Consider the following 26978-nt stretch of genomic DNA (forward strand, 5'->3'; position numbering starts at 1 on the left):
AATCGAACTTACAAAAGTTTCACGACTTCTGTTGGCCATGGACGAAGGAAATAAAGGGTTGGTTGGGAAAAAATTGTCAGATATTGAATTGCAAGGTAATACATCTAAATTAATCAATGATCAAAAACTATAGGTACTAATTTTTGCGAATTTTGATCAACTTCGTTCATAAAACCACCCCCACTTAGCAACCAATTTCTGTGAAGAATAAAATCCGTATAAAAATCAAATTTACTACAAAACCTATTTTGTGTGTTAAAATATATGAAAATGCCTAAATTGGATCTTGGTAAAGTAAAAATATTTCTTTTAATAATACTGTTATTAGTGTTACTGTTATTATTACTGTTAATAGTGTTATTTTAGCTAGAGGAAAACATGTCCCTTCTTATTATTAATGAGTGGTGGACTTGTTACCGAGTGAACACTAGTCTCCAGATCCGTAATTTATAACCGGCCATACGCAGATTCGAAGATTTGTTAATAGACCGTAGCGAAAGCGGAGGTTCTATGAGTAGGCTCGGAAATTACGATAGGCTAAATTTGTGATGAAAACGTGTTTCTCCGACCTGTATTTATCATCCATAACCTAAAATCGTCTAAAGTTTCAAGGTAATGTTGATTGGAAGTTCTCCATTTACCATGTCTAAAAAATACCATTTTGCGGTACTAATTTTTGACGAAGACCAGTTTATCAAACGTTTTGCGGGATATAGGTTTTTGATTAGGTTCCAAAAACGTTTTTTGTAAGTAGATTTGGGAGAATGGGCCAAATTCGCAAAAATAAAAATTATTCTCATATATTTATACTCTCCTTATTATCACCATATCCCCTATCCCATAATTTGTTCGCCAATGGTTATTTACAAAAATTATACAAAACACAAAAAAATAGTAAAATAAAATGAAAAATCAAATAAAATGTTTTCCAGGTCATCTTCTTATCATTACATCTATTCACGTTTTCTTCTATTATTCCCTGGTTTTTCCTCACATCCTGTTTCTTTTCTTGTTTGTTTTTGTTTTGCAATATACAGCATTAATTAGTACACATCAAGTAATGAAAACTTCAATTTCCTCTTTTTCAATTTCTATCACATTTTACATCTGCGCTTTTTTCAAACTACCTTGTAACTTGAGTTGATGAATTTTCGTCAATGAGTATTCGCGAAAAATAGTACAAGTCACATGTTTCTGAAGGAGACCCGGTGTTGCCCTTCTTGCCTTACTTAAGTCATAGTTGTATATATGTGACATCTCCTGGGTGACCTATATTCTAATATTGTAGATTTGCCGCCACTTTGTGAGGATGAGGACGACGATGACCCTATTGATAAAAGTGACCCGAATGGTGGTGGTCTTGATGACAATGACAGCGATATTGATGACGATAATGACGATTATCCAGCCAAAAAGAAAAGGAAAATATGTGAAGGTGTAAAAAAGTCTGTTGAAGCAACAGGTAATCTTTTTTTCCATCAAGGATCTCTAAAAAATGAGCTTCGTTGGTGCGTCTAATTAATTGCTACTTCATCTGACTAAAAATGATTACCTCTATATTTGATGAGTGAAAATTATGATAGAAAAGTCATTCTCAACGCATTTCCGTTGCAATGCTATCAGATGCGTGATTTAACACGTGGAATTTTGGTCTTAATTTTTCAAAACGACGCTCCGTGAAAGCTATTTCCCCAAAATACTGAGATTCTTATTTTGAAGTTCTCAATGCCTTACAAACTTTATTAAACTAGGAATTCTGTGCATAATGCATTCTTTCTTCTTAGAAATTGAACATATGGACGCAGGAGGGAAGAAAAAGTGGTCGAAAGAGGAAATGGATATTGTCCTACGAAAGTTGGATAAGTTTGTTAAAAGTGAGAAACAGTTGCCCGGGAAATCAGAGTGCACCAAGCTGCAAAAAGATTACCCGGTTTTGAGCCACCGAAAATGGCAGAATATAAAAGACTTCGTACGTAATCACAAGAGAAATATCCACAAAATTAAATAGACACTACTTTTCTATTTATTTTATGTTTATTTGTAGGATTTCTTCTATGAAATACTCTCATTCCTCGAAAAATCAGTGTATTTGCTAGTTCTGGATCCCATTTTGAAGTTTAATTACCTGAAGGGAAGAAATTTTCGCGGAAAATATTTTCGCGAATTTGTCCATACCCTATTCCCCTGCATATAAGCCTATGGGCTTATAAGAGAATTTTTTAGGATTTTGAATTTCGCTGCCTGAAAAACGCTCTCGTATATAAGCCCATGGGCTTATAAATTTTTGACCCAAAATCAGCAAGTGTGGATAAAAAAATGGTATGTTTTAATAATTGTTTTTCTTTAATGCGCTACTGGTGCATTAAACTCAGGAGGAAAAATGACGGCTTCAGTATGTGGTCGAAGAGAAAATAAGATTATAAGTTTGGATTTCCCATGCAATTAATTACTGAAAGGACCAGATGAATATCTTGGAAAAGCAGATTGTATTATAAAAGATATTGTTAGAAGAGAAAAGATCGTTTAATGAAAAGTATCCTTCTTATTGAAAAATGTCATTCTTGAAAATGTCTCTCGCTTATAAGCCCAGTGGGCCTGTACCCGGGTATAAGCCCATGGGCTTTTATGCAGGGTGGGCTTATATGCAGGGGAATAGGGTATTCGCGAAATTAAGTTCTCGTAAGTCTTCTTCGCGAATTTGTTAAAATAACATCAGAATTTCGAGTTAACTGACAACCCAAACTCCTCATTACAGCGAAAATTGCCATTACAAAGTTTGTCCTCACAAAAAATTTGGTCGTGTTTAATTTGCCCCCACTAAGTTTTGCGTATATAATACACCATTTCACACAATCACAGTTAACACAAGTTATGGGAACAAAAAACAAGCACTTCGCATTCTATTTTTCTCGTCATGATAAGTGAAAATTATGATTTTCACTAAGTTTGAGTAGTGGGCCACAAAATTCTGTCCCCACAACTTGACTTGTCCCCACTTTGTTCGTCATGGATAACACATTTGTCCCCGTAATCCGGTTGACGTAGGAACACATAAACAAACAGGGAGTATACAAGCACAAATATTTCATACACTTACACACTCATGGACACATAAACAAACAGGGAGTATACAAGCACAAATATTTCATACACTTACACACTCATGGACACACATGTAAACAAACAGGGAGTATACTTCTATTTTGTAATTAGTTCTTATTGATAATTTTTTTCACTTCCTTTAGAAGGTGAACAAGTTCAGGAAACGCAGGGTACTTCTTTTTTTTACATTTTAAAATTTTCTCAAACACCGAGCTACAGCATCAGTATTAACATTGCCATTAATACTAACTTCTTATTGTTTTTAATATTTTAATCTAGAAGGTGAAAAAGTCGAGGTCGCGCATGGTATATCCTGTTTTAGTACTTCTCCATCCAATCTTTTAAATATCTTTTTCCCTCCATATTTTCATAACAAAAATATTTTTACTTCTAGATAGTAAAGAAAAAAAGGAGGGTGAGTATTTTGTAGATAATAAATAGAGTTTAGATGGAGCAACATTTTTTATTATTGGACACAGTTTTGGTATTATTATAAAGTTATTTTATTTTATTTTTTTCTTATCTGTTTTGTTTTTGTTTGTTATTTAGTTTTGACGTATTCAGCTTATGAGGAGTATAGAAAGACGCATCCTGGCCCCCTGTCCACAAAATCATTCAAATGGTGGAAAGCGCATGGGGGTCAGGATTTAGCCAATTTTAATTGGAGCCAGTCAAAGAAACGTCGACAAAAGCATAAACATCGACGCACACATACTATTCATAACCAATATAACAATTGTACATTTAATAAATAAACCAATAATTCTAATAAACCAAAAAAATCTTTCTATTTATTTATTTAAATTATTAATCAAGATTATATTTCTTACAGTTTTTGACCAAGTATATTTTGATGTTAGTTATTACTCTGGGGTATCCAATATTTCTACACATTTACGCAATTACTTATTTTATCATGCAAGCTTTTTTTTGTCTATTTAATGTTTAAATGTTCACAAACAGTGGATTTGCAAAACATGCTTATAACACTGTACACTTATCAATTCCATCCCTGTGTTATTATTTCAGTGTTGCTGATCGTCGATACCTCAGAGTAGTTTCTTTTTAAGTTATTTTTTTGTTATGATGTTACAATAAAATACATCAAAATACATTCAGTTCAGTTATTTTCCCTTTTACCAGTGTTGAGGACCCGCCAGCTACTAGAATTTATCATGTTGCCTAAAACTTTACTTTAACAACTGTCCTTTTAATATACCATTTTATAACAAACACCCTTTTTGTGTTTGAGCTATATACTTTTTTTTTTTAAATCGCATGGATTATTTTGTTAATACATTTGATTCATGTCTTACATGCTTTTTACTTCTTTTTAGGTTGAAGCGCAAAGCCCCATGACTTGCCTTCCCGTGGCGCGCTTTGTTAAGTGGACTATTTCCTTTTAATCGAGATAATTCATGAACTAAAAGTCAGGGCATAGCATGTTACACAAATCCATCAAAGATTTATTGATACTGGTCAAACTCAAAAGAACAGCAGAGGTACAATGCCATTATGTCACATTACTGCACAAAAAACAAAAAAGTAAAGTATTTTATTATCTGAAAAAATTTTTAAACATGCATTGGTGACGTCAATAATTTTTGTCAAAAGTACACAATGTTATACGTGACTTTAAATAGTACTTCAGTTTTCATACAATAAAAGCAACAAGTATCTTTTTCATTGTTCTCTCGCCTAAGTTCTTTATTGTTTTTCTGCCTAAGTGGATTTTTCCACGGGCCTAATCGATCTCTATAATAATACGCTAGGTGTGTCTGTCTGTGTGTCTGTGACAGGCAAAGTGAATGTCTTTATTTTCCTTTGATGTTGCCGAAAAATGCATGTCTAATATGTTAAATAACACTACTTTAACGTCAATATCCTATATTAAATTAATGAAGCCATTACAGTGCACCTAAAACTTTGAGGCCAAATAACTTGGAAACGAGGTGGTGACGTCAAGGATTTTTTACCGCGTGGGTAACTAGGGACCAACTAGGACCAATTTGGGTAATTTTCCCAAACCTGGGTCTCCGAATCCCTTTCGGAATGGACGGGTTGATGACGTCATCGAAAAACCTTTAAATCCTAATATCTCTGCAACCGTTTGTCAAAAATACGCGATCCTATACATTTTCTTGATAAGCGTTTCAAGACCTATACAATGAAGGCAGCAGGTATACAAATTTCTAAAAAAAAATTTGGGGGGTTTGACTGGCCATTGCTGACGTCAGCAAAATGTTAAAACCCTTTGTCTCATTAACTGCTTATCAAAAAGATATGATCATATACATTCTTGGTCAGCGTTTTAACATCTGCATAGTACAGGCAACGAATAAACTAAATTTCGCCAAATATTTTTGTAATTGCACTGCTGACGTCAGCAAAAAATCTAAAACAACCTACTTTTCCATTGTCCTTCTGCCTAAGTGGATTTTTCCACGAGCCTTAACGACTAGTTTTAACCCTACTAACCCAGATGAAAAAGATAAGCAAACACTTACTATATACAAAGAAAGATTAATGTAACAAGCAAAGTTCATCCATAGAACAGAAAACAAACAGTCATAAAAGCAGCTTTGGACAGAACTTTTCCATTGCGTCGAACTGAAGACTCAATATAACAAAAAAGGTTGCTAATATTTCATAAATATCCAATTCTGGCTGATCATGTACAGGTAAACTTCTTTATGATTTTGCTATTTGTTTGAAATTAATCAAAACTGTAGATCTTAGCTGGCACTACACATGATCCATAGTATTTTACTTGTAGAAATAATGCTTTTATATAAGAATATCAAAATTCATTCTTCTTCTATACTTTAGTTAATGGATGAATCCAAGCGTCTTACTCACTTTGATTTACCAGTTATATATGTGGTCTGAATATTTATCTGAAATAAGGGTTGAACCAACTTTAAAGTTATCACCACCAAAGACATTCCGCGATAATTCGGTAATGTCAGCAATTGATACAATCACTGAAAGGTCATTTTTTGTCAGCAAATATTTTAACTTGTTGTGTCGCGAATGTTTATCGAAAAGAATTTGTGGGTTTTTGGACCTGGAAAAGTTTCTCTCCCAAAGTTTTTCTGAATAAAGTACTTCTGAATTTTTTTTATTTATTTATGTTACTCATCTGTTTTTAGCTTTTTCAGCATCGTTGGCAATCATCCTTGTACCGGCACTACTGGGGGAGGATGCTAAGCCATTGTTCTCCAATTTTGACGCTAAGAGAGAGCCTCAAATGTTGCCAGTGAGGTGATTAAAATTATTGAAGCCGCTTTGGATTTACAGTTCAAGGTTGTCGTAGATAGATGCATTGTAGTAGAGTGTTAGGAATTCATTTCTGCCTTTCAAGTTTATCTGGCATAGTCTTATCTTTTTGACTTATGTTATCCTAAGAGCCTAAAGAATGGCTCTGCTTCCAAAATAGAGGCAGATCCTGCTAAGCTTCGTACCCTTGCTAAGGACTCCCTATGTCTCTTAAACCAATTGATTCTTAACTGTTTGGGGATAACCTCGACGGCAGAATTGCCACTGTATGGGCAGTGCAGAAAACATCACAGGCATTCGACTAAAAGAAGGAGTCAGGGTTCAGACCATCTTGGAAGAAGCCATCAACTTCATTTTCCAAGTATCGCTCTGGCGCATCTCAAACCCAACGACGGCAAGACAATTCACAAAATGCTAGGACATTTTTCAGCCTGAGAATGGTGTTAGATGGTATTCAAATCGATAATTATGAGATAACAAATCAGCAAGCAGTAATGATTCGACTAGTCTAATGACTCTTATTTTAAGTAGTAGAGGTTAAACCCTCTAAAGATCTCTATGCAAAGCAAGATCTCCCTTTTACAAGGATAATCTATACAACCAAGTTAATTGAAAAAGCAACAACAAAACAAAAAAAACAACATATATTGAATTATGAGATAACAAATCAGCAAGCAGTAATGATTCGACTAGTCTAATGACTCTTATTTTAAGTAGTAGAGGTTAAACCCTCTAAAGATCTCTATGCAAAGCAAGATCTCCCTTTTACAAGGATAATCTATACAACCAAGTTAATTGAAAAAGCAACAACAAAACAAAAAAAACAACATATATTGACATAAAACGTATATATATATACAAATAAATAAAAACTATAAAAAAGGGGACAAACAACTACCTATGCGCCAGGACTTGTGAACCTGGCTGTAGCTTTACACGTGTTACGGGATCCCAATTTGTTAATGATCCAGTGTCTAATTACCACCCGTAAAGGTTTTTACCAGTTGACCATAAGATTATTGCTAAAGAGATTCAAAACTTATTAAATAAAAGAGCTATTGTTGAAACAGGAAATCAGCAGTGTAAATTTCTATCTCCAATTTTTGTTGTACCTAAAAAGGACGGAACAACTAGGATGATACTGAATTTAAAACAATTGAACTTGGCAGTTAAATATCAGCAATTTAAAAATGGAAACGTAAATGTTTTGCATTTAATAAAACTGAATACCGGTTCATCCAAATTACAAAGAGTTTTTTGTGTTTAAGGTCGGCCATTAATGATATAAATGTACTGCTATGCCTTTTGGTTTTTGATCCAGCTGTGAGAAATTTTACAAAGATACTCAAAGTACCATTTCATCTCCTGAGATTTATTGGATACCTATCTGTGGTATATAAAGACGATTCCTTTCTGTTGGGGGAATCACATGCAGTGTGCCAGGAAAATATAAATGCTCTTGCTTAACTAGGGATTACAGTTTACAGTCTATTCAACAAAATCAGTCTTGAGAACAACTGAAAATCTGACCTTCCTTGGTTTAAAGTTTCAATTGGCCAAATGAAAAATTACAGGCTGTCCGTATTCAAGAAAGAAAAGATATTGATTGGTGGGATTCGTTTGATGCGTCATCAATTGGGTGCTCATAATATTGAGTGTGAAAGTGGAAATTTGCGAGATGAGCATATCAGCATTGCAAAATGTGTAAAAAGTAAATATGTAGACTGCAAGGAGAAGGAAGACTTACTTGTCTTCGTTTTGATGCCTACTGTGGTGCTGTGGATAGTGATAAGTTTTTGCAACTTAAAGCCTTCTGCAGCCCTGCATTATTGCAGATCGCAATAAAGAAGCGTATAGAGCACTTAAAAAACGGTGTTTGTATATTCCTGATTTAGTTAATCTGTGTGATGTTATTATGTTCTTATAATACTAACAATTGATGATGAGGTGACAAAACAGCTAGCTGTGATGATATTTCTTGTAATGGTTTTAATTGGCATGTTTATATGAACAAGTATTAAATTGTTCATCCCACTGTTCTTTTTAGTTAGCAAAAATCAAAGATTATAGCATGCCAGAGAGTGATTCCGAACATCAATGTTCATCATCTGAAAAAGAAGTCGAGCAGATACCTACACCGGATGAAAACAGTATCTTGTTGTAGCATTTTCTTCTTAGAATCTAAATGTCTTCACATCTGTAACGTTTTTACAAAGCAATAAAATTTTTATAACTCGTTATATTAAATTTGTTAGGATTACGTTTGGCATGTATTTTTTCTTTCTTTCTGTCTACGCATATTCATTGTATTTTGTTTTAGAATCCCCAAAAACAAATGTTTTAACAAAGAGAAAAGCCAAGGTAAAAAATCACATAAATGTATTCCTTAATTTTCCCAAATAACATTGTTTGCCTATTTTGTTGTGACGATTTGATTTTGACATAGGTATATCACGTTTTATTATTATTTTAGGGGACTGGAATTTAGAAAAAGCTTTGCATTAACCACAACTGCTGGAAATTAAATGATTTCCAAAATTGTAATAGACTTATCTCCACAGAACTAGAAAATTGTAACAGCTTCTCCACATCGTAGAAATGTGTTTTTAAGTGTAAAAAACGACTTCAAAACAAGTATGGTGTAAAAGGTTATGAACAAATTCTGTTACCAATAGCAACAAAATTAAACGGAATAAGACAAGATTACCCTATCACAAATATATATACGGGTTTAAAATATTGTGGATTTGCATATAAACTTTTTTGACACGGCCATTGAAAATTCTTTCCGTGAAAATGAGATAATTATAAGAGCTAAATGATATGCTTAACTTCATGCATCAAACAATTCTTGTATGAAGGAAGATATTTACGAAGAACTAAAATCCCGAAGTCTTGAAGAAGAGTAGTATTTTCCACCACTGCTTTTGGTATTGGTATTAATGTACCTCAGTTCACTAACATTATTCATATTTCTCCCCCATCAAAACTGGAAAGTTACATACAAGAAATTGGACGGGCAGGGAGAAATGGTGCACAATCAAATGTCATACTGTATAACTTTGACATCAGTAAACAAAATTTAAAAATGGAAGATTCATTAAAAAACATTGTCAAGAGACTGTCTCAAAAGGTCATTCCTCAAATACTTCAGTTTCAAATTCGAAACACAGACAATTGTTGTAACAAATGAAGATTTTTTTCCTGTTCATCATTAATCAATTCGCTTAAAGTTAGAAACGATTAATGTTAAAGAGGAAGAGACTCTTATTTATTAACATTCGAGTTTAATAAGACACAATATGTAATCGAAAATATTTCCAACAATTTTCATTTAATAACTTATGAACGTGATTTATTGCATTAAAATATTTGAAGTATACATAAATAATATAGTTTTTATTTGTTATTTTATATTGTTGAAATCATTTTTTTATTGGTAAGGTTGGACCATTAGTATTTTAGTTAAGCAGATTGTGTATATACTCTAGATAGCTATATTTATTTTACGATTACCATCTGCTTCATTCTTCATTTGCAACACCAAAACTGTTAAGGATATGCTACACAAACTATAATTGTGAACATAATCTGTTAGAAATTGCACCCTACCTCTCTGCATAAAAAAACTATCAACTACTGTTTCTAGCACAATATCTAAATACCGTTATTTTTCTCCGAGAGGTTTGTGAATAAGTTAGCTGTATTTCCGCAAAAAATCGGTGTTTTTTAACTACTTCCAACAACATGTTTTGATTAGAGAATTTAGCCAATCCAGAATAAGTATTATCTAGCAGTACAGATGTATGCCTTTCCTTTTCCACAAGTTGTTTGAGGAGGTCTACAACATTGTCTTTATGATTTTTTTAATTTTTGTCATGACAGGAGTTTTTGAAATTACTTAACTTTTATTCTCGATTAGTAACAGCTTCTATAATTGAAGAATATCAAGAACAAGACTATAAGTATGATAAATGGGGCGTTGAAGCCATCTTTTAAGTAAGCACAACATTTTTTTAATCCCAAATGGTCTTTTCATGGGCACAAGTATAATACATAGTACAAGTATACGTACATATTATAATTTAGAATTGCTTAGTCATACGCGTCATCAAAACAAACACTACAAGTATGAAAAACGAATAAATTCAAGATCTACATATATGTTTTTATTACACTTGCTGGTCAGTAAGATGGAATCAGGTCAATACGCTATTGCTTCGGATGGCCCCAATGATGAAAGACTCTAAAAATGCACCCGTTATTAGTACAAGTTTTTGAGACAAGGGAAAAGTTCATTCTCAATTTCTGGATATGGAAACATGTAAAAGAAGGTTAAAAGCATTGTTAGAAACTCTTGTCAATAAGATTTTCTTAGTTCAATTAATTTTTAATATGAAATTTAATTTAGTAACAGCGGAAGCAAATTTCGTCAATATCGACACCATTTTTACATCATCTGACATAAGTTGGGATAATTACATTAGTATCGGATTAGATAATACTGCAGTAAATCTAAGGAAAAATTCCGATTTATTCACAAAAGAGCGCGGATTCGACGTTGAGGATTTTCTGGTTGATCTGTTTCACTGGTTCGATAAAAGTTCAAAGGGGAAGGTATAGTATGATAAGGTTGTGAAGTCTTTGTGTATTTTTAACTAAACAAAATAAACAAATTCTCAATTAGGAAGTGCTTTCAGATGAAGGAAAGAGAAGCAACAGTATTACGAACGGGTGTTGCAAATCAAGAATGGTACGATCGCACCACTGGTGTTCGCTGCGAAAGGTGCAATGGCAAAAGAATGCAAAGCCTTCTACAAGCGGTTAGCTGATATGATTGCAGAAATACGAAGCATTTCACTCATAAGATCAACATGGAGATGCATTCGAAGATCAAGATCACAGCGAAATGCGGACAATAACATAAAAGAATTTGATTTGATGGACTAAAAAAAAAAAGAAAACATCTAGTATTTTAAATATGTGAGATAACAACTTAATTTATGTATAACGCAGTTAATGTTAATAACTAGTTGATAAGGCCTGTGGAAAAATCCACTTAGGCAAAAGGCCAATGAAAAATAGGTTGCTTTAGATGTTTTTCTGGCGTCAGCAGTGCATATACAAAAAAAAACTGATTTAAGGGAAGAAATAAGGGTGACATAGAGCGGATATTCGAGAGATTACGACTGTTTGTTGCCCAGTTCTTCAATACGACATCCTGTACAAAAACGTCTACTGTGGACGCGAAACGCCATTTCAAAAAAAGATTTTCCATCGCGTGGTGATTCGAAATACTTGGAACGCGGAGATCGAGTTTGGGACACCTCGAGAAAACACAAATTTATAGTGGAAATCAATGATTTGTTTGAAGCACAGGTTAGTTTTTAACACAAAACTTAAAAACTTAACCGGAAAGTTTTAGTGCCCTTTAACATTCTACTGGAGAACTAGTTCTTAACGAATATTGAAAAGAAATATCAGAGAAACAAGAATCGCTCGAAAACGTTAGTTTGTCAGCAGCAACTATCGAAAACGTCCAATCTTTAACGTTAGCTGCTATTGATGAACCAATAGTTGAAACGTCGGCCGGTATTGATGTTGACTTCTCAAGCTCTGATGCCGGAATGGGGAATGTTTCTCTGGCAGCAACTAACGCGCTAAATTCTGTATCAGTTGCCTTTGATAGTCCTCCAGTAAAATAATTGCCATTGATTACAAGTAATTCCGATTAAGATGTAGGAAGCTTATTGATGGAACTATTAGCTGAAATGAAAAACATAAAGACCGAGTTCATAGTAGTGAAAAATGATGTGCAAAAGGGCGTCCTATCAAACATCGACGAAAAAGTGGAGACATTGTTAGAGAATACTGGAAATATTGAAAAAAACTTGAAAACAAAAATTCAAAAACGCCATAACAATTACAACTTGCAACCAATTAGCAGGGACAAAGAGCCAGTTATCAGGGAAACGGTGCAGAAAAATCGAGAACCCTCATTCAACGAGTTCGTAGCATCGCCAATTAATTCTGATGAAAGTGAAACGTATTTGTGAAAATCGATACTAAGTCAAACGCCAGTGGAAGACAACCATGCGTCGGATATTAATTTCACTTCACCGACTCAAAATGTATTAATTAATAATACATATGAATATCCGCCTATCCCTATTGAAAGGCAAGAAAAAAAGAGCTCCGGTTAATCGCTGCTCTTGATTTATCAAAGCCAAATTAGAGCGAAAGTATTCCGAAAGCGAATTGGCGCATGGCAGCATGGGAGGTAAAAAACCTATGATGGAGAAGTCATAAAGAAAACAGCCCTCTCTCCAAATCGACTAAAAACAATACTTTCACTGGCTAGAAAAAATTTTTAAGACGGTTTTGAAACCATTAAAAATATGAACGAACTTGTTAATTCAAAGTGTAGACAAACAAAAAGTAGGGTTGTTGTTAAAAAAATGTTGGAAGAAAAAGAAAACAACGTAATTAACGAATAAAATCATTATAAAATCGTTTTTTCATAGCATAACAAAGTGACGAATATTTGTTAAGCTTTCGTTTGTGCCAATATTCCGTGTTCTCTTCACATGGACAAGTCAGTGCTACCATAATTACAGTTTTGGAAGAACTGGATATTAATAACACGTCTGGGCGTAGTTGTGTTATTGCAATGTATGGTGGAACAACTAAAACGGAATCTAAATCTGACAGTATTTTCCAATCGGAAACAAGGTGAAGAAGGCATGGACACTTTGTATGCGTCTTCTTAGATGGTGATTGACCGTCCGGAATGAAATTAATTTTTTTGCACTTGGAAACCTTAAGAGGTTCATATGATACCAAAAACTCTTTTAATGCCCTAACCAAAACTATTAAAACCGAGTCATGACGGTATGTGTATCTACCCTACGTAAGGGAGGTCCTACAGGCACCCAACATGTGAGTTTGAGGATGGTTTCTTGCACAGAATGCAACTTTTGTCTTTCTCAAATCCCTATCTCACAAGATTGGTTGGAGAGGGAAGAGCTGTTGTACACCTGTTTAATAAATTTTGAGTACTTGGAATTGACGGGGACATTAAGAATATATCACCCATAAAAGCTTTTATTAAGGGGTTGGTCTGGGATTTTGTTTTTATTACCTTCAGTATCAATAAGGCTCAGGGGTAAGAAACAAATATTCAATAATAACGTTTATAGCTGCAAGAAATAGTATAATGGAAAGTGTACACCCGATAAAAATTCCCCTACAGTTTTGATGCTAACTGGATGGAGCAGAAGCCGAAAAAGACTTACTCCACAGGCTGTCGTAGTATAGCTGTATGAGCCCTATCCAGGATTCGGTACACCATAGCGTCTGAGAGCCATAAAAATCAGCTTGTGCGGAACTGAAGGGTACGCATTAGCAATATCAAGCCATATGGCTGAAAGTGAAGAATGTTGTGCCTTCACATTCTTAAGTGTGAACCAAACAAGAGACATGTTTTCCCAGCAACCCGGAAAATTTTCCATACAATCTTTTTGAATGGAAGTATTAATGAAGTTGTTTTTCTTTATAATATGCGATTCTAACCGCTTGGAAATCAAACTAAAAAAGAGCTTTCCTTCAACATTCAGAAGAGCTATGGGGCGAAAATCATTTATGTTGGATCTACCAGGGTGTTACGCCACATACTACTATCAACAAAAATTCGAACTAGGTGCCTCAAATTCTGCTGACTAACTATCCAGACACACAAGCCACACCAACACTGAAACTACCACAAACATCATTGAATTATTTACGGAAACAGTAATAAGCATTATCTACCAACAGCTGCAACAAAAAAGACATAGCCTAGGAAACAGCACAGGATGAAATTATGATAGGTCTGAAAACCGCAATATCAAATGGATACATGAACGTGCAGGACAAAACCCCTAAACCTTACCGCAAGCTCCTCTTAGAACTTCAAAGAAAGATACGTCTTCTACCTGGAACACTTATTGTAGTCCAAGAGGTGCTTTCTAAATGAGACCACACAAGAACAACATATGAAAACTAAAGCTGACCAATAGAGAGAGATTAAGAGTAACAAAGCACGTAGTGCAATAACAAAACTTGTCTTAGACGATGTCGGTGGTTTGACAATAATATTTCAAAATGACCTGAATAGTCATTCCCCTTATTTCAAGGTGTATCTGATAAGAATGAAAATTACAAAGTGCACGCACAATGATAAACTCGACCAGTTAAGTCTTAAAATTTAAGTTCTAGAGGTTTTGCTCCTCTAAAGAATATGCTCATATAAAGGAACAAAATTCTTTATTTTTCCAAGGAGATAATTGGCACAAAAATTGAACAAACAAACAGACAAAGAGAGTAGGACAGGACTTCTGCAAAGGGTACAAGGGTTTCGACTCATATTCCTGAACCAAAGTACCCAAAATGTCTAGCTCAGTCACCTCAAAAGAGGTCTGCGAACCGTCTTCAGCAGAAACTAGACATTTCTTTCATCCACAACTTTTCATTTGTCCTACTCTGTACAATCTTGTGTGACTGGCGTAAGAAGTGGAGTCGTCACTCTCCAAAGATAAGACCAGTGCAGTCAAACCCCTTGCTGACATAATTTTTATTTAGATTTTTTCTTTTTGTCTGGGGTAACAAGTGGAGTCGTCACTCTGCAAAGATAGGACCTGGTACAGTCAACCCCCCCCCCCCCCCCCCCACTTACTGGCGTAATTTTTATTTGTTTTTCGCTTTTATTTTGACTGGGGTAATAAGTGGAGTCGTCATTCTCCAAACAACAAAACTACAAAAAAAAAAGAATAGTCAAACCCCCTTACTGACATAAGCCGGAAGTTGTGGTGCTGACTGCAATTTACTTAAGCTCTTCAAGGAAAAGGATGTAAGGTTGTGCACCATTAAGCAAGCTTTGTTTGCAAGGGACCACTGCTCTGTCGTTGCAATGAAACCACTTAGCATGCGCTTGGTTATAAGCAACAATAGTATAATGGCCATTATTCAAATTTCAAGAGTGGTTAATTACAGCCCTTAAGTTTTAGTGCTTGCGACAAAAGACTTCACTGTCTACAGTGATAGGTATAGGAACGGGGCCCGGGTAAGATATGACAGAAGAAGAAACCTTAGATACAAGACCTTTGTTATAGGCAAAGCGCTTTAATTGCAGAACCAAAATTGAACTGCCTTCTGAGACCTCTTTTTTAACTGTTGCAGTTTGGTAACTATTAGAGAGGAAAATAATTTACAAAGAGGTCGCTTGCCACCACAATGACGAACTAGAAGTATGAGCTGACACCTGACAATTCTCGCACTCCAAAAAGTTATCTGTTGAAGATTGTACAGTCGGTGTCAAGGGCAGTTGAAGAAATGGACTTGCTTGCTCAGAGGTGCTGATATTATTGCAAGCGTTGCAAGTAGAGCAGATTTTCACACGAGTGTTGAATAATCTACCAAAGAAAGGAAAGGCTAAGGACAACTCTGGTATGAGATACTCAAGAATCTCTAGGGCATCTTGCTGAAAGAACGGATTAAAAGCAGGCCCCTTGCATTAGAAACATGGCCTTGTAATGGATTTAAGAAATGAAGTGTTCACTGGAACCTTGGAGGAGGATAATTTGCGTAGAATACTTACAAAACTTTTACCTATCGCCATATTGGAATCATTTGCAGAGATGGCTTTGGCGACTGCGGGAAACATATAAAAACATTGCAAGATGGAATTGATGTAACATGTGTTGCCCATATTTAGCAAGCCGCTGTTGCTGCGTAGTGATTCTTGTGCAGGCAAGGTAGTGGAGCTCTTTGTTACGCCCTGGGGAATCGTGTCCTTAAAGCTAGTTGTCGAAGTTGCTTTTGACTTGGATGATTTCTTTGAAACAGTTGGTATCAATTGAGCGGTATGCTGTGGATCCCTACCAGGATGAATCCAAGACAAAGAGTCTCGAGATAGCCAGATGTAAAACGATGATCGCATAGATGATTAAGTAAGAGATTTCAGAGTGGAACGCACCGACATGTTAGAAAAGCCGAGGCAATACATGTTACGAATTTTTCTTCCTTGGACTACACAAATAAAGCTTATGACGAGAAAGCGAAAAAAACAACAACAAAAAACTTATCATAAAATTGACTATCCTGATGAAACGGATAAATTATTAAAAAATCCTAAACGAATGAAAGGGTAAATCATGCAGCCAACAATCTGTGTGCCAGTACTTGTGACCCTGGCAGTAGCCTTACACGTGTTACAGGACCCCAACACTCAACGTTACACAGATCATTGCTGTGTTTTCCAAAGGACGGGCCTGGAAGGTGACTGGGGTAATATGGGTGGGTGTCAAACCACCAAGACAACACAAGTTAGTGTTTCCCCCCTTGCAATGCTTCTTATGACAGACTGAGGTCAGCAGGATCGTCAAACTTGAAAGTTCAGTTAGCAAACTTGAACCTCCCTACTGGACTGGGGTACTAAGTGGGGTCGTCACACTCGAAGACAAGACAAAATATCTAACCCCCTTGCTGTTTGGTTACAATTTGTTACCTACGGATGTAAAAAAGGACGTAGACCTGGCAACTATTCAGAGATGATGGGTAATTATTTGGACCAATCTATCGTCGCATTGTAACCAGTCCTTAGATTTTATGGTACCTGAATGGTTTATGGTCGCGATTAGAGATTTGCTGTTGAAAGAGATGTCAAGAAGAATCGAACCCCGGTCTCCCGCACAAAATACGAGAGCTATAACCACAAATCTACGGCGCCACAAATACCCTCTAAAGGTTCCGATGTAATATATAATTTGAACCTGTTTATTTTCACTATAAATAGGGAGAGATGTAATGTCTGTATCAACAAGACAAAGCCCTCTTTCATTGGGACTTCGCTATTGTCCAAACGTGTTATACCTGTTTCTACAAATCCTCTCTATACTGCCCTTGGGACAGGACATTCACCACTATATTCACCCTCCTCTCCAATACACTCAATCATAGTGCCGTGTTTTTCCTGCACACACAGAAATAGAGGTAACTTTTTCGCTTAGTTTGTTAACATTTTTACCTCTATTTTTGCGCACGCATCGGGGATTACGTAACCACTTAGATGGGTGTGCAAGTAAAAAGATAATAATTTACAAAGAGGTGGCTAGCCACCGCAATGATGAGCTCAACCTGTTAGTTCTTTGGAAATGCCTCTAAAAGCACAATTCTCTGGACTGTGATTACATGCATTAGCTACCTCCTGCAACTGCTAACAAGAAAACACCCTGGCATTTGTGACGAGCTACAACAGTATAACTTTTCAAATGACCTCTTAATAAGATAATACCTCAACATGAATCATGATCACTGTAAAATATTTTCGCGCTCAATATATACATTTACTGACATATTTAGTGAAATAAGATGTAATAATGAGTCCAGTCTGATGATTCTCTTGAATGAATTTGTAGAGGATAAACTCTTCGCAGATGGTAAAGCAATGCAAGATGTGTTGAGTTAGAGTCAGATTGAAGCTATTTAATTATCACTATCCCTTTAAAGGTTACCTCCCGAGCAAAAACAAGCTGTGGTTAATAGGTAAGTATAATATAGTTAATAAAGAAAACAACATTCCTTTTTACTAAAAATGTCGTTTTTGAAAGATATAAGGAATTAAAAAATACCACACTTCCACATAACCATAGGCTTCGCGTCCGCCATTTCTGAGTGTTTTAAAACGAAAAAGCAAATGCGATATATCTTGTGTCGTCATCACGGGATTTAACACAGACCAGATTGTCACACGGAAAGTGAAGAAATTTTAATTAAAAAACTGCCAAACTAAACTAATTAAAAAAATTATTTCTCCCCCGCTGCAAACGAGCAGACACGTCGGTTAATCTAGGAAAAAAGCACCGCTCTTCCTTTTACAACATCAACTTGTTTTAAGAAAAAGTCGAAAACTTAAAATAAATTGCTCGGTCTGGGGTTGTGAGTGACAACTCCATCCAAGAAGAAGACACCCCACCTAATCTTTTTTAATATCCCACAAAAGAAACCACAATAGCAAACGCGTAGATTGTACGACTGCGAAGGGTAATCCTTGTATTTGCATAATATATCAGACTTTAGGTGTAAAAAAAAGATTCCCTAAAAATTAGTTGAAAGCTAAATGCCCATGAAATACAAAGATAAAAAAATTGAAGAAACGCTGACTACGCGTGTTAAACTGGAAAGAAAGAAGGTATGTAATAGTTTTATACAAACCACATAGCTTTTTTGTCATGAGTCGCGAAACCACTGTTTCAGGTTGTTCGCGAACTTTTATTGAGTAGCTCACATACTGTCAACGGTTGTGAATTAGAAAATGTGGAAATATATCTGGAGTTATTGAGAATGATATCTCGATGCAAGCTGATGCGACAGATAAAAGTATGCAAACGTTGAAATCCGTTATTACAAATACCCAACTTGCTGGCAGTTAGTAACACTTGATCACAACAACAACATAAATCGCGATCAAGTGTGTACTTTCATTTCTATTTTTATTTTTCTGCTCAGTTCTATAAAAAGTTATTAATACCTCCTTTTAATTTTAGGCCAAGAAGAAAACTAAGGAAGGTCAATACCTTCCTTGTTATAAAACTTCTTTTTCGCACTACTCGAAAAGATTTGTTGCAGAAAAAGTGAAAAAGTACAAATGTTATGAATTTTTACGGAACATCGCTGTTGCATCATATTAATGAGCTTTGACAAAAATGTAGTAGAGGACAAAATGGCTACGGAAAGTAGAAAATGAAAGGAATTCTTAGCACCAACAGAACGACCTGAGAGAAGTGAAACTATAGAATGTTCCTTAAAGTATTCGCAAATGTAAATATAGTTATGCACGTACACATTTGTTGTAGTTATATGTTTTATAAAGATATTAGAGTTGGATTTCAGGTTAAAAATAGATCTATTGTGTCTATTAAAAAAGAATGATGACCAGCCTAGAAATTAGTATTCTTGTAAAAAAGCTTGTAAGTTGTATGTTGTAGTTCATTTGTAAAAATATTCCTATTCGCCGTCGGTATTAATTTCGTGCAGCCATGTGAGATTCATTTTATTTACGTAATCTCCGTCTTTGTATCCGTGGTAACTACCGTCTAGAAAAGGAAATTCTTCTCTAATTCGCTTGACAACACAAGCTGGAATCACACGTCGCACAGATCTGCCACGACGGTTATGTACCAAAAGAAAAAGCAAATGTCAAAGTATAACTACTATTAATCGTCTCCCGAAGAAGGAAGACCGATTTTCCCTGTCGTACATTCCCACTAATGCCGTTCATTTCGTTAGGACGATAGAAAGAAAACGATCGTGCTCCGTTATGCACCGTTTATTTAAGATAGTAAAAATAAAAATTATTTCACAAAATAAGCCACAACAAGACCCTAATCACTAACTGAATTTACTTACCGCCTAATTCCCATAACACGTTGCAGAAAAAGTGAAAAAGTACAAATGTTATGAATTTTTACGGAACATCGCTGTTGCATCATATTAATGAGCTTTGACAAAAATGTAGTAGAGGACAAATTGGCTACGGAAAGTAGAAAATGAAAGGAATTCTTAGCACCAACAGAACGACCTGAGAGAAGTGAAACTATAGAACGTTCCTTAAAGTATTCGCAAATGTAAATATAGTTATGCACGTACACATTTGTTATAGTAATATGTTTTATAAAGATATTAGAGTTGGATTTCAGGTTAAAAATAGATCTATTGTGTCTATTAAAAAAGAATGATGACCAGCCTAGAAATTAGTATTCTTGTAAAAAAGCTTGTAAGTTGTATGTTGTAGTTCATTTGTAAAAATATTCCTATTCGCCGTCGGTATTAATTTCGTGCACCCATGTGAGATTCATTTTATTTACGTAATCTCCGTCTTTGTATCCGTGGTAACTACCGTCTAGAAAAAGAAATTCTTCTCTAATTCGCTTGACAACACAAGCTGGAATCACACGTCGCACAGATCTGCCACGACGGTTATGTACCAAAAGAAAAAGCAAATGTCAAAGTATAACTACTATTAATCGTCTCCCGAAGAAGGAAGACCGATTTTCCCTGTCGTACATTCCCACTAATGCCGTTTATTTCGTTAGGACGATAGAAAGAAAACGATCGTGCTCCGTTATGCACCGTTTATTTAAGATAGTAAAAATAAAAATTATTTCACAAAATAAGCCACAATAAGACCCTAATCACTAACTGAATTTACTTACCGCCTAATTCCCATAACACGGTTGTATCCATTCCTCTACAGCATTTACACTCCTTATAAGTACCCATTTTGATACAAACACCACATTTGTACCAGATAAAATTAATTTTGTTCTGTCAGTGACTCACCCGATTCCGTTTCCGGAAAGGTGGGAAGCCACCGCAATGATGAACTCAACGTGTTAGGTCTTTGGAAACAAGCTAGAGGTTGTACTCCTCTAGAGAACATGCCTATAAAAGCACAATTGTCCCTTTTTACAAGGAATTAATTAAAAAAATATAAAAAATAAAATAAAAAGGACACAACACATTTGAAAAGATAAACAGAACTTTAACCAAAGGCAGGTAGGTTTCGACCAATATTTCTGAACCTAAGTACCCTGGATGTCTAGCTGGGTCACCTCGAAGAGGTCCGCGGACGGTCATCAGCAGAAACTAGACATCCCTATCTTCCTAAAATTAACTTTGACCACTTTCTGTTCAACTGCGCTATTCTTTGTTTTTAACTCAGGTAATAAGTGGAGTCGTTACTCTCCAAAGACAAGATCATGTGTGTGTGATCAACCCCCCCTGCTAATATTTTTTTATTTTTTATTTATTTTATTTTTTTTTTTAATTGGGGTAATAAGTGGAGTCGCCACTCTCCGAAGACAAGACCTAGTATGTTCAAACCCCCTTGCTAACTTAATTTTTATTTGATTTTGTTTTATTTTTGACTGGGGTAATAAGTGGAGTCGTCACTCTCCAAAGACAAGACTGAGTGTAGTCAAGCCCCCTTGCTGACTCATTCCGGTTAAAATATTCTTATCTCACCTCTTCTAAAAAGAAAACATGACTCGTGACTGTTAATAAGGCGGTCATCACAGAAAATTACTGCTCTATCGTTGCATGGTATCCACCTGTGTACCATTTGGTCGAAGGCTATGGTTGTGTAGTGACCATTATTTAAGTTGCCGCAATGTATGGAAAGGGTATCAGGGTAAGCAGTAATGCGAGAGGCAATTTTTGACACAAGGCCGCTGACACTGGCAAAACGTTTTAGCTGTAAAATGAGATGGGAACCGCACGACACTACTTCTTTTTCAACTAGAGCAGTTTGATGAGCGTTGCAAACATGGCAGAAGTAGGCATTGGTGTCTGACAACTCCTCGCTTTCGAAGAAATTATCTAAGGACGATTGTAACGTAGGGTGCAGAGAAAGTTGGATGCATGGTGCTATAACTTCTGAGGAGCTGGTAATATGACATGAATTGCAAGTGGTTGATGTCTTGATGCCAATACTAAAAAGACTTCCAAGAAAATGACAGACCAGGTAGGAGATATTCAAGAACCTCGGGTACGTCGTGCTGAGCAAAGATATTAAATTCAATTCCCTTCGCATCTGAGATATGATGTTTCATAGCACGCAAAAAATGGGAGGGATCAACTGGACTTCTAGAAATAGCCAAACTTTGAAGAACACCTACAAATGCTTCGCCTAACTTTGAGGTTGTTTTGCTGACAGAAATGGCTTCTTTAACTTTTGGAAGGTTATAAAAACATTGTAAGATTAAGTTTGCATAACATGTGTTTCCCAAGTTTTTTAGACCGCTATTCCTTAACTCAGGGTTAGATGGCAATGCGACTGTTGTTTTGGAAGACCTTGTAGCAAGTTTTTCGGGTTTTTTGATTTTACAAGATTTTGTGTGACTTGCGGAAGATTTCTCAGGGTTTTTTTGACTTCTTACATTTCATATTTGTTACAGAAGAAACTTCAGGAATGATTGGGGTCTTTTCAGGCTCAACCCAAGTGGTAGAATTTCGAGACATCCAGATGTAAAAAGAAGCACTCATGGAGGTAAAAGTTAGGGATTTTAATAGGGAACGTAAAGGCTTGTTAGGGAAACCAAGGCAACGAAAACAGGTCCTTACTGATTCTGATCAGAAACCCCTTGCACCCACCTCAATGGCAAAGAAATGCACGATCCGTCCATTGTTTTTCATAGCATAACAAAGTGAAGAATATTTGTTAAGCTTTCGTTTGTGCCAATATTTCGTGTTCTCTTCACATGGACAAGTCAGTTCTACCATAATGACAGTTTTGGAAGAACTGGATATTAATAACACGTCTGGGCGTAGTTGTGTTATTGCAATGTATGGTGGAACAACTAAAACGGAATCTAAATCTGACAGTATTTTCCAATCGGAAGGTGAAGAAGGCCTGGATTGACAGGCCGGAATGAAATTAATTTTTTTGCACTTGGAAACCTTAAGAGGTTCATATGATACCACAAACTCTTTTAATGCCTTAACCAAAACTATTAAAACCGAGTCATGATGGTATGTGTATCTACCCTGCGTAAGGGAGGTCCTACAGGCACCCCATATGTGAGAGACACTTCAGGATGGTTTCTTGCACAGAATGCAACTTTTGTCTTTCTTAATTCCCCATCTCACAAGATTGGTTGGAAAGGGAAGGGTGTCGTAGGTTGCCCCTATACAAAAGGAAGTTAGACATTGTGGCAGTGAAAGAATTGTTCTCCAAGATAAATCATTTTTCACATAAGAGAACCATTTTGTTCAATTGCCTTGCAAATGCAACTGTACAGCTCTGGCATGGTATATATCTTCTTCATGTTCTTCAATGATATTGGAAACAAGCTTTCGGTAAGCATAAGTGCCTTTTGGTGGTATATTTTTGTGGTCTAAGAGCCCTAAGCCAGCTCGACCAGTCTGATGCAAACCTAAAATCCTTTTGAAATTGAGCTGACTATCCGCCGAAAGAACTGCCTCACTAACTTTCCAATTTCCAGCATTTAAATCTGGTACGCACTTAGACACACAAGGGTCGACAGAATCTCTTAGTAACAGATGTCCACTGATTTTGGCAGATTTAAGAACAGATGCAAGACTTTTCAGGGGAAGAGGACAAGGCGATGTCGAGCAATATAAGGAAATGTTAGAAATTGAATGATGTAGTTTTAACCATTTCCTAATGAAAACAGAAAATCTTTGCTCTAGTTTTGTGATAGTAGATAGAGAAACTTCATAAATTAATAATGGCCAGCGGATTCTGGGAATTAACAGATGGTGTAAAAACCAAACCTTATGGACCCCTTTATGAAGGGACCTGTCTATAGCTATAAGTTTATCTTCGGCATCATTTAGAAATACTTGTATTGCAGCAGAATCAGACAAGGATGAGTTTATTGTTCTGCCTAAAAACCTAATTGGATTAGAATGAATGGATGGAATATCTTCGCTGCCAACTGTAAACAGTGAACTTTGGACGACTTTTCCCTTATCAATAACAATGCTGCGTGATTTAGAAGGCCTAAACAACATGCCTACCCAATCAAGAGCTGTTGTACACCTGTTTAATAAATTTTGAGTACTTGGAATTGACGTGGACATTAAGAACATATCATCCATAAAAGCTTTTATTGGGGGTTGGTCTGGGATTTTGTTTTTATTACCTTCAGTATCAATAAGGCTGGGGGTAACACACACATACTCAAGAATAACGTTTATAACTGCAAGAAATAGTATAATGGAAAGTGTACAGCCGATAAAACTCCCCTACAGTGTTGATGCCAACTGGAAGGAGCAGAAGCCGAAAAAGACTTACTCCACAGGCTGTCGTAGTATAGCTGTATGAGCCTTATCCATGATTCTGGTACACCATAGCGTTTGAGAGACATAAAAATCAGCTTGTGCGGAACTGAAGGGTACGCATTAGCAATATCAAGCCATGTGGCTGAAGGTGAAGAATGTTGTGCCTTCGCATTCTTACGTGTGGACCAAACAATAGACATGTGTTCCCAGCAAACCGGAACTTCTTCCATACAAACTTTTTGAATGGAAGTATTAATGAAGTTGTTTTTCTTTATAATATGCGATTCTAACCGCTTGGAAATCAAACTAAAAAAGAGCTTTCCTTTAACATTCAGAAGAGCTATGGGGCGAAAATCCTTTATGTTGGATGGACAAGGTGTGTTGTTTTTAGGTTTATAAACTTCTGATGCAATTCTCCATTGCACAGGAATAAAAGACTTCTTTAGACAAGCTTGAAAAATGGTACACAGAAACGATGCTGTTATGATATATGTACATAGGTGGGCGAGACCCAGAGACACTTGGAGACGGACTACCGAGGTGTATGGTCGAGCTCTGATACATACGTAAATATAGGCTCTTGTGTTTAACTACAACGCGTAGTCCTTGTCTGATTCTCTGTCTCCTGACTTCCAAGCACTGGTCACATCATTTGGCGACGAATTTGACTAGCAATTCCAGTTCTTGCAGCAGTAAAACTCTGAAAAGGAGCAGCCAAGTCTCGACGAAGACATCCAGCCACGACATCGTTTTCCGAACATTTGCCTCGATTGCCCAACAAATCGACAACCCGCGCGCCAGAAGAGTAATTTGCAGAATGGCGGGCGCAAAGGGCGTGTACGCTGCGATGCCGCCCTTTAAGAAAACCAACGACGCGGGCGCCACCCTTGACTCTTTCAACAAATACGTGAAAAGAGCACGTATGGTTTTCGACACAGAAGACATCAATGAAGACAAAAAAAAGAAAGCTCTTCTACAGTTATGGGGAGGAGATGAAATGATAAATTTTTTCGAACATGAAGGCAAAGTGTTGGAAACAGACACTTTTGACCAAGCAATTGGGAAAATACAAGCAGCCATTAAGTGTCAGATAAATGAGGTATACCCAGTCTTTAAACTTTTCTGTGAAATGCCACAGGGTCAAGCCAGATTTGCTGATTGGTATACAAAGGTCCTGGACCAGGCAAAATTGTGCAACTTCGAAAATTATGATGCAAACCGAGCGGCACGGGACGCCATGACAATTCAGACATCAAACCACAAGCTTCGCAAACAAGCATTAGCAGAAGGAACGAATTACAATGACTTCGTGAAATACGGACTAGCACTAGAAGCCTCTACCTCTCAAGCCAAAACCATGGAGAAAACAGAAAGCGTCAACTACATCAGTCGCGGACAGGCAAACAAGCAAGAGCACAGGGCAGAAAATGAGGAGACAACACGGAAAGCCCCAGTACAAGGAAAAATTTGTGACTTTTGCGGATATGAACGAAGGCGAGCACACAAACAAGAAAAGTGCCCAGCAAAAGGGAAAAAGTGCAACGCGTGCAAGAAAAAGCACCACTTCGCCCACGCCCCAGTATGTCCAGGGAAAGTACGATCGGTTGACACAGATTCAGATTCAGACGACAGCCTGACTGACAGAGTGGAAGTGGTATCAAACATCCCAGAACCCAGCTCCAACCTACCCGACAAATAGGACGACCAGACCGAAGTGAAGGTAAACGGCCAACCAATGACCATGCGAATTGATTCGGGATGTCGAAAGGTACTGATACCAGAAAAGGACTTTAAGCAGAAACTCCAAAATACAACAAGATTGGTTCGGACAAAAGTAAAGCTGAGACCATATGGCACAGACAAACTCTTAGACGTTAAAGGACGAGCAAGAGTCCAAATCGCAGCTAAGAACGGTTCCACCTGTGAAGTTTTCGCTTACATAATCGCAGGTCGGCACACTGAATCGCTCCTGGGGTGGGAAGCTGCGACACCTTTAGGAATTCTCAAGTTAAATCCTGAAGGAGAGGTAGTAGCCAACCTCAAGGATAACGGGAAGGACGATGATCGCCAAGACGAAACCTCCACCTCAAAGGAAATACAAGAGACGTTGGAGAAACACGATCAACTATTTCAAGGCATCGGTAAGTTTGAGAACACGAAAGTTAACTTTGACATCAGCGACAGTATAACACCAATCGCTTAAAGGGAAAGACCAATTCCGCTAGCATACCAACCAGAAATATCTCAGCACCTTAAGGAGTTGAAAGAAAACGACATCATCGAGGGACCACTGACGTCGGACGAGGACCTGTCGTGGATATCAAACGTAGTTGTGACACGTAAACCGACCGGAAAAATTCGAATGAACTTAGATATGCGACATGCAAACATAGCCATTAAAGACAGCAAGTTTCCGATACCTTCAATACATGTTTTACGACACAAACTTAATGGTGCAACAGTATTCAGCAAATTAGACATGCGCCATTCGTTTCACCAGATGCTGCTAGGGAAAAAGTCGAGGAAACTAACTAACTTTTACACGCATGAAGGCATACACCGTTTTAGACGTCTCGTAATGGGAGCTACTCCAGCCAGCCAGGAGTTCCATGAACGCCTACGACAAGGAATTGTGGGATTAAACGGTGTACTGCAGATTGAGGACGATATACTCGTTTTTGGCAAGGACGATGCGGAACACTTAGCGAATCTAATCGCCCTACTGAACCGCCTGGCAAAACTAGGAATAACTTTGC

General features: G+C 36.7%; 1 protein-coding gene across 1 annotated transcript; it reads right to left on the minus strand.

The window, feature by feature from the left end:
* Positions 1 to 13328: 13328 nt before the first annotated feature.
* LOC130648636 (uncharacterized) lies at positions 13329 to 24969 on the minus strand. Its single transcript, XM_057454692.1, has 3 exons — positions 24922 to 24969; positions 24084 to 24812; positions 13329 to 13826 (listed from the first exon to the last, which is right to left on the minus strand). The coding sequence occupies exons 1-2, from the start codon at positions 24967 to 24969 to the stop codon at positions 24135 to 24137; spliced, it is 726 nt and encodes a 241-aa protein (XP_057310675.1). The 3' UTR covers positions 13329 to 13826; positions 24084 to 24134.
* Between the last annotated feature and the right edge of the window lie 2009 nt (positions 24970 to 26978).

The sequence above is a fragment of the Hydractinia symbiolongicarpus genome, chromosome 7, assembly GCF_029227915.1.
Source record: "Hydractinia symbiolongicarpus strain clone_291-10 chromosome 7, HSymV2.1, whole genome shotgun sequence".
NCBI classification, from domain to species: Eukaryota; Metazoa; Cnidaria; class Hydrozoa; order Anthoathecata; family Hydractiniidae; genus Hydractinia; species Hydractinia symbiolongicarpus.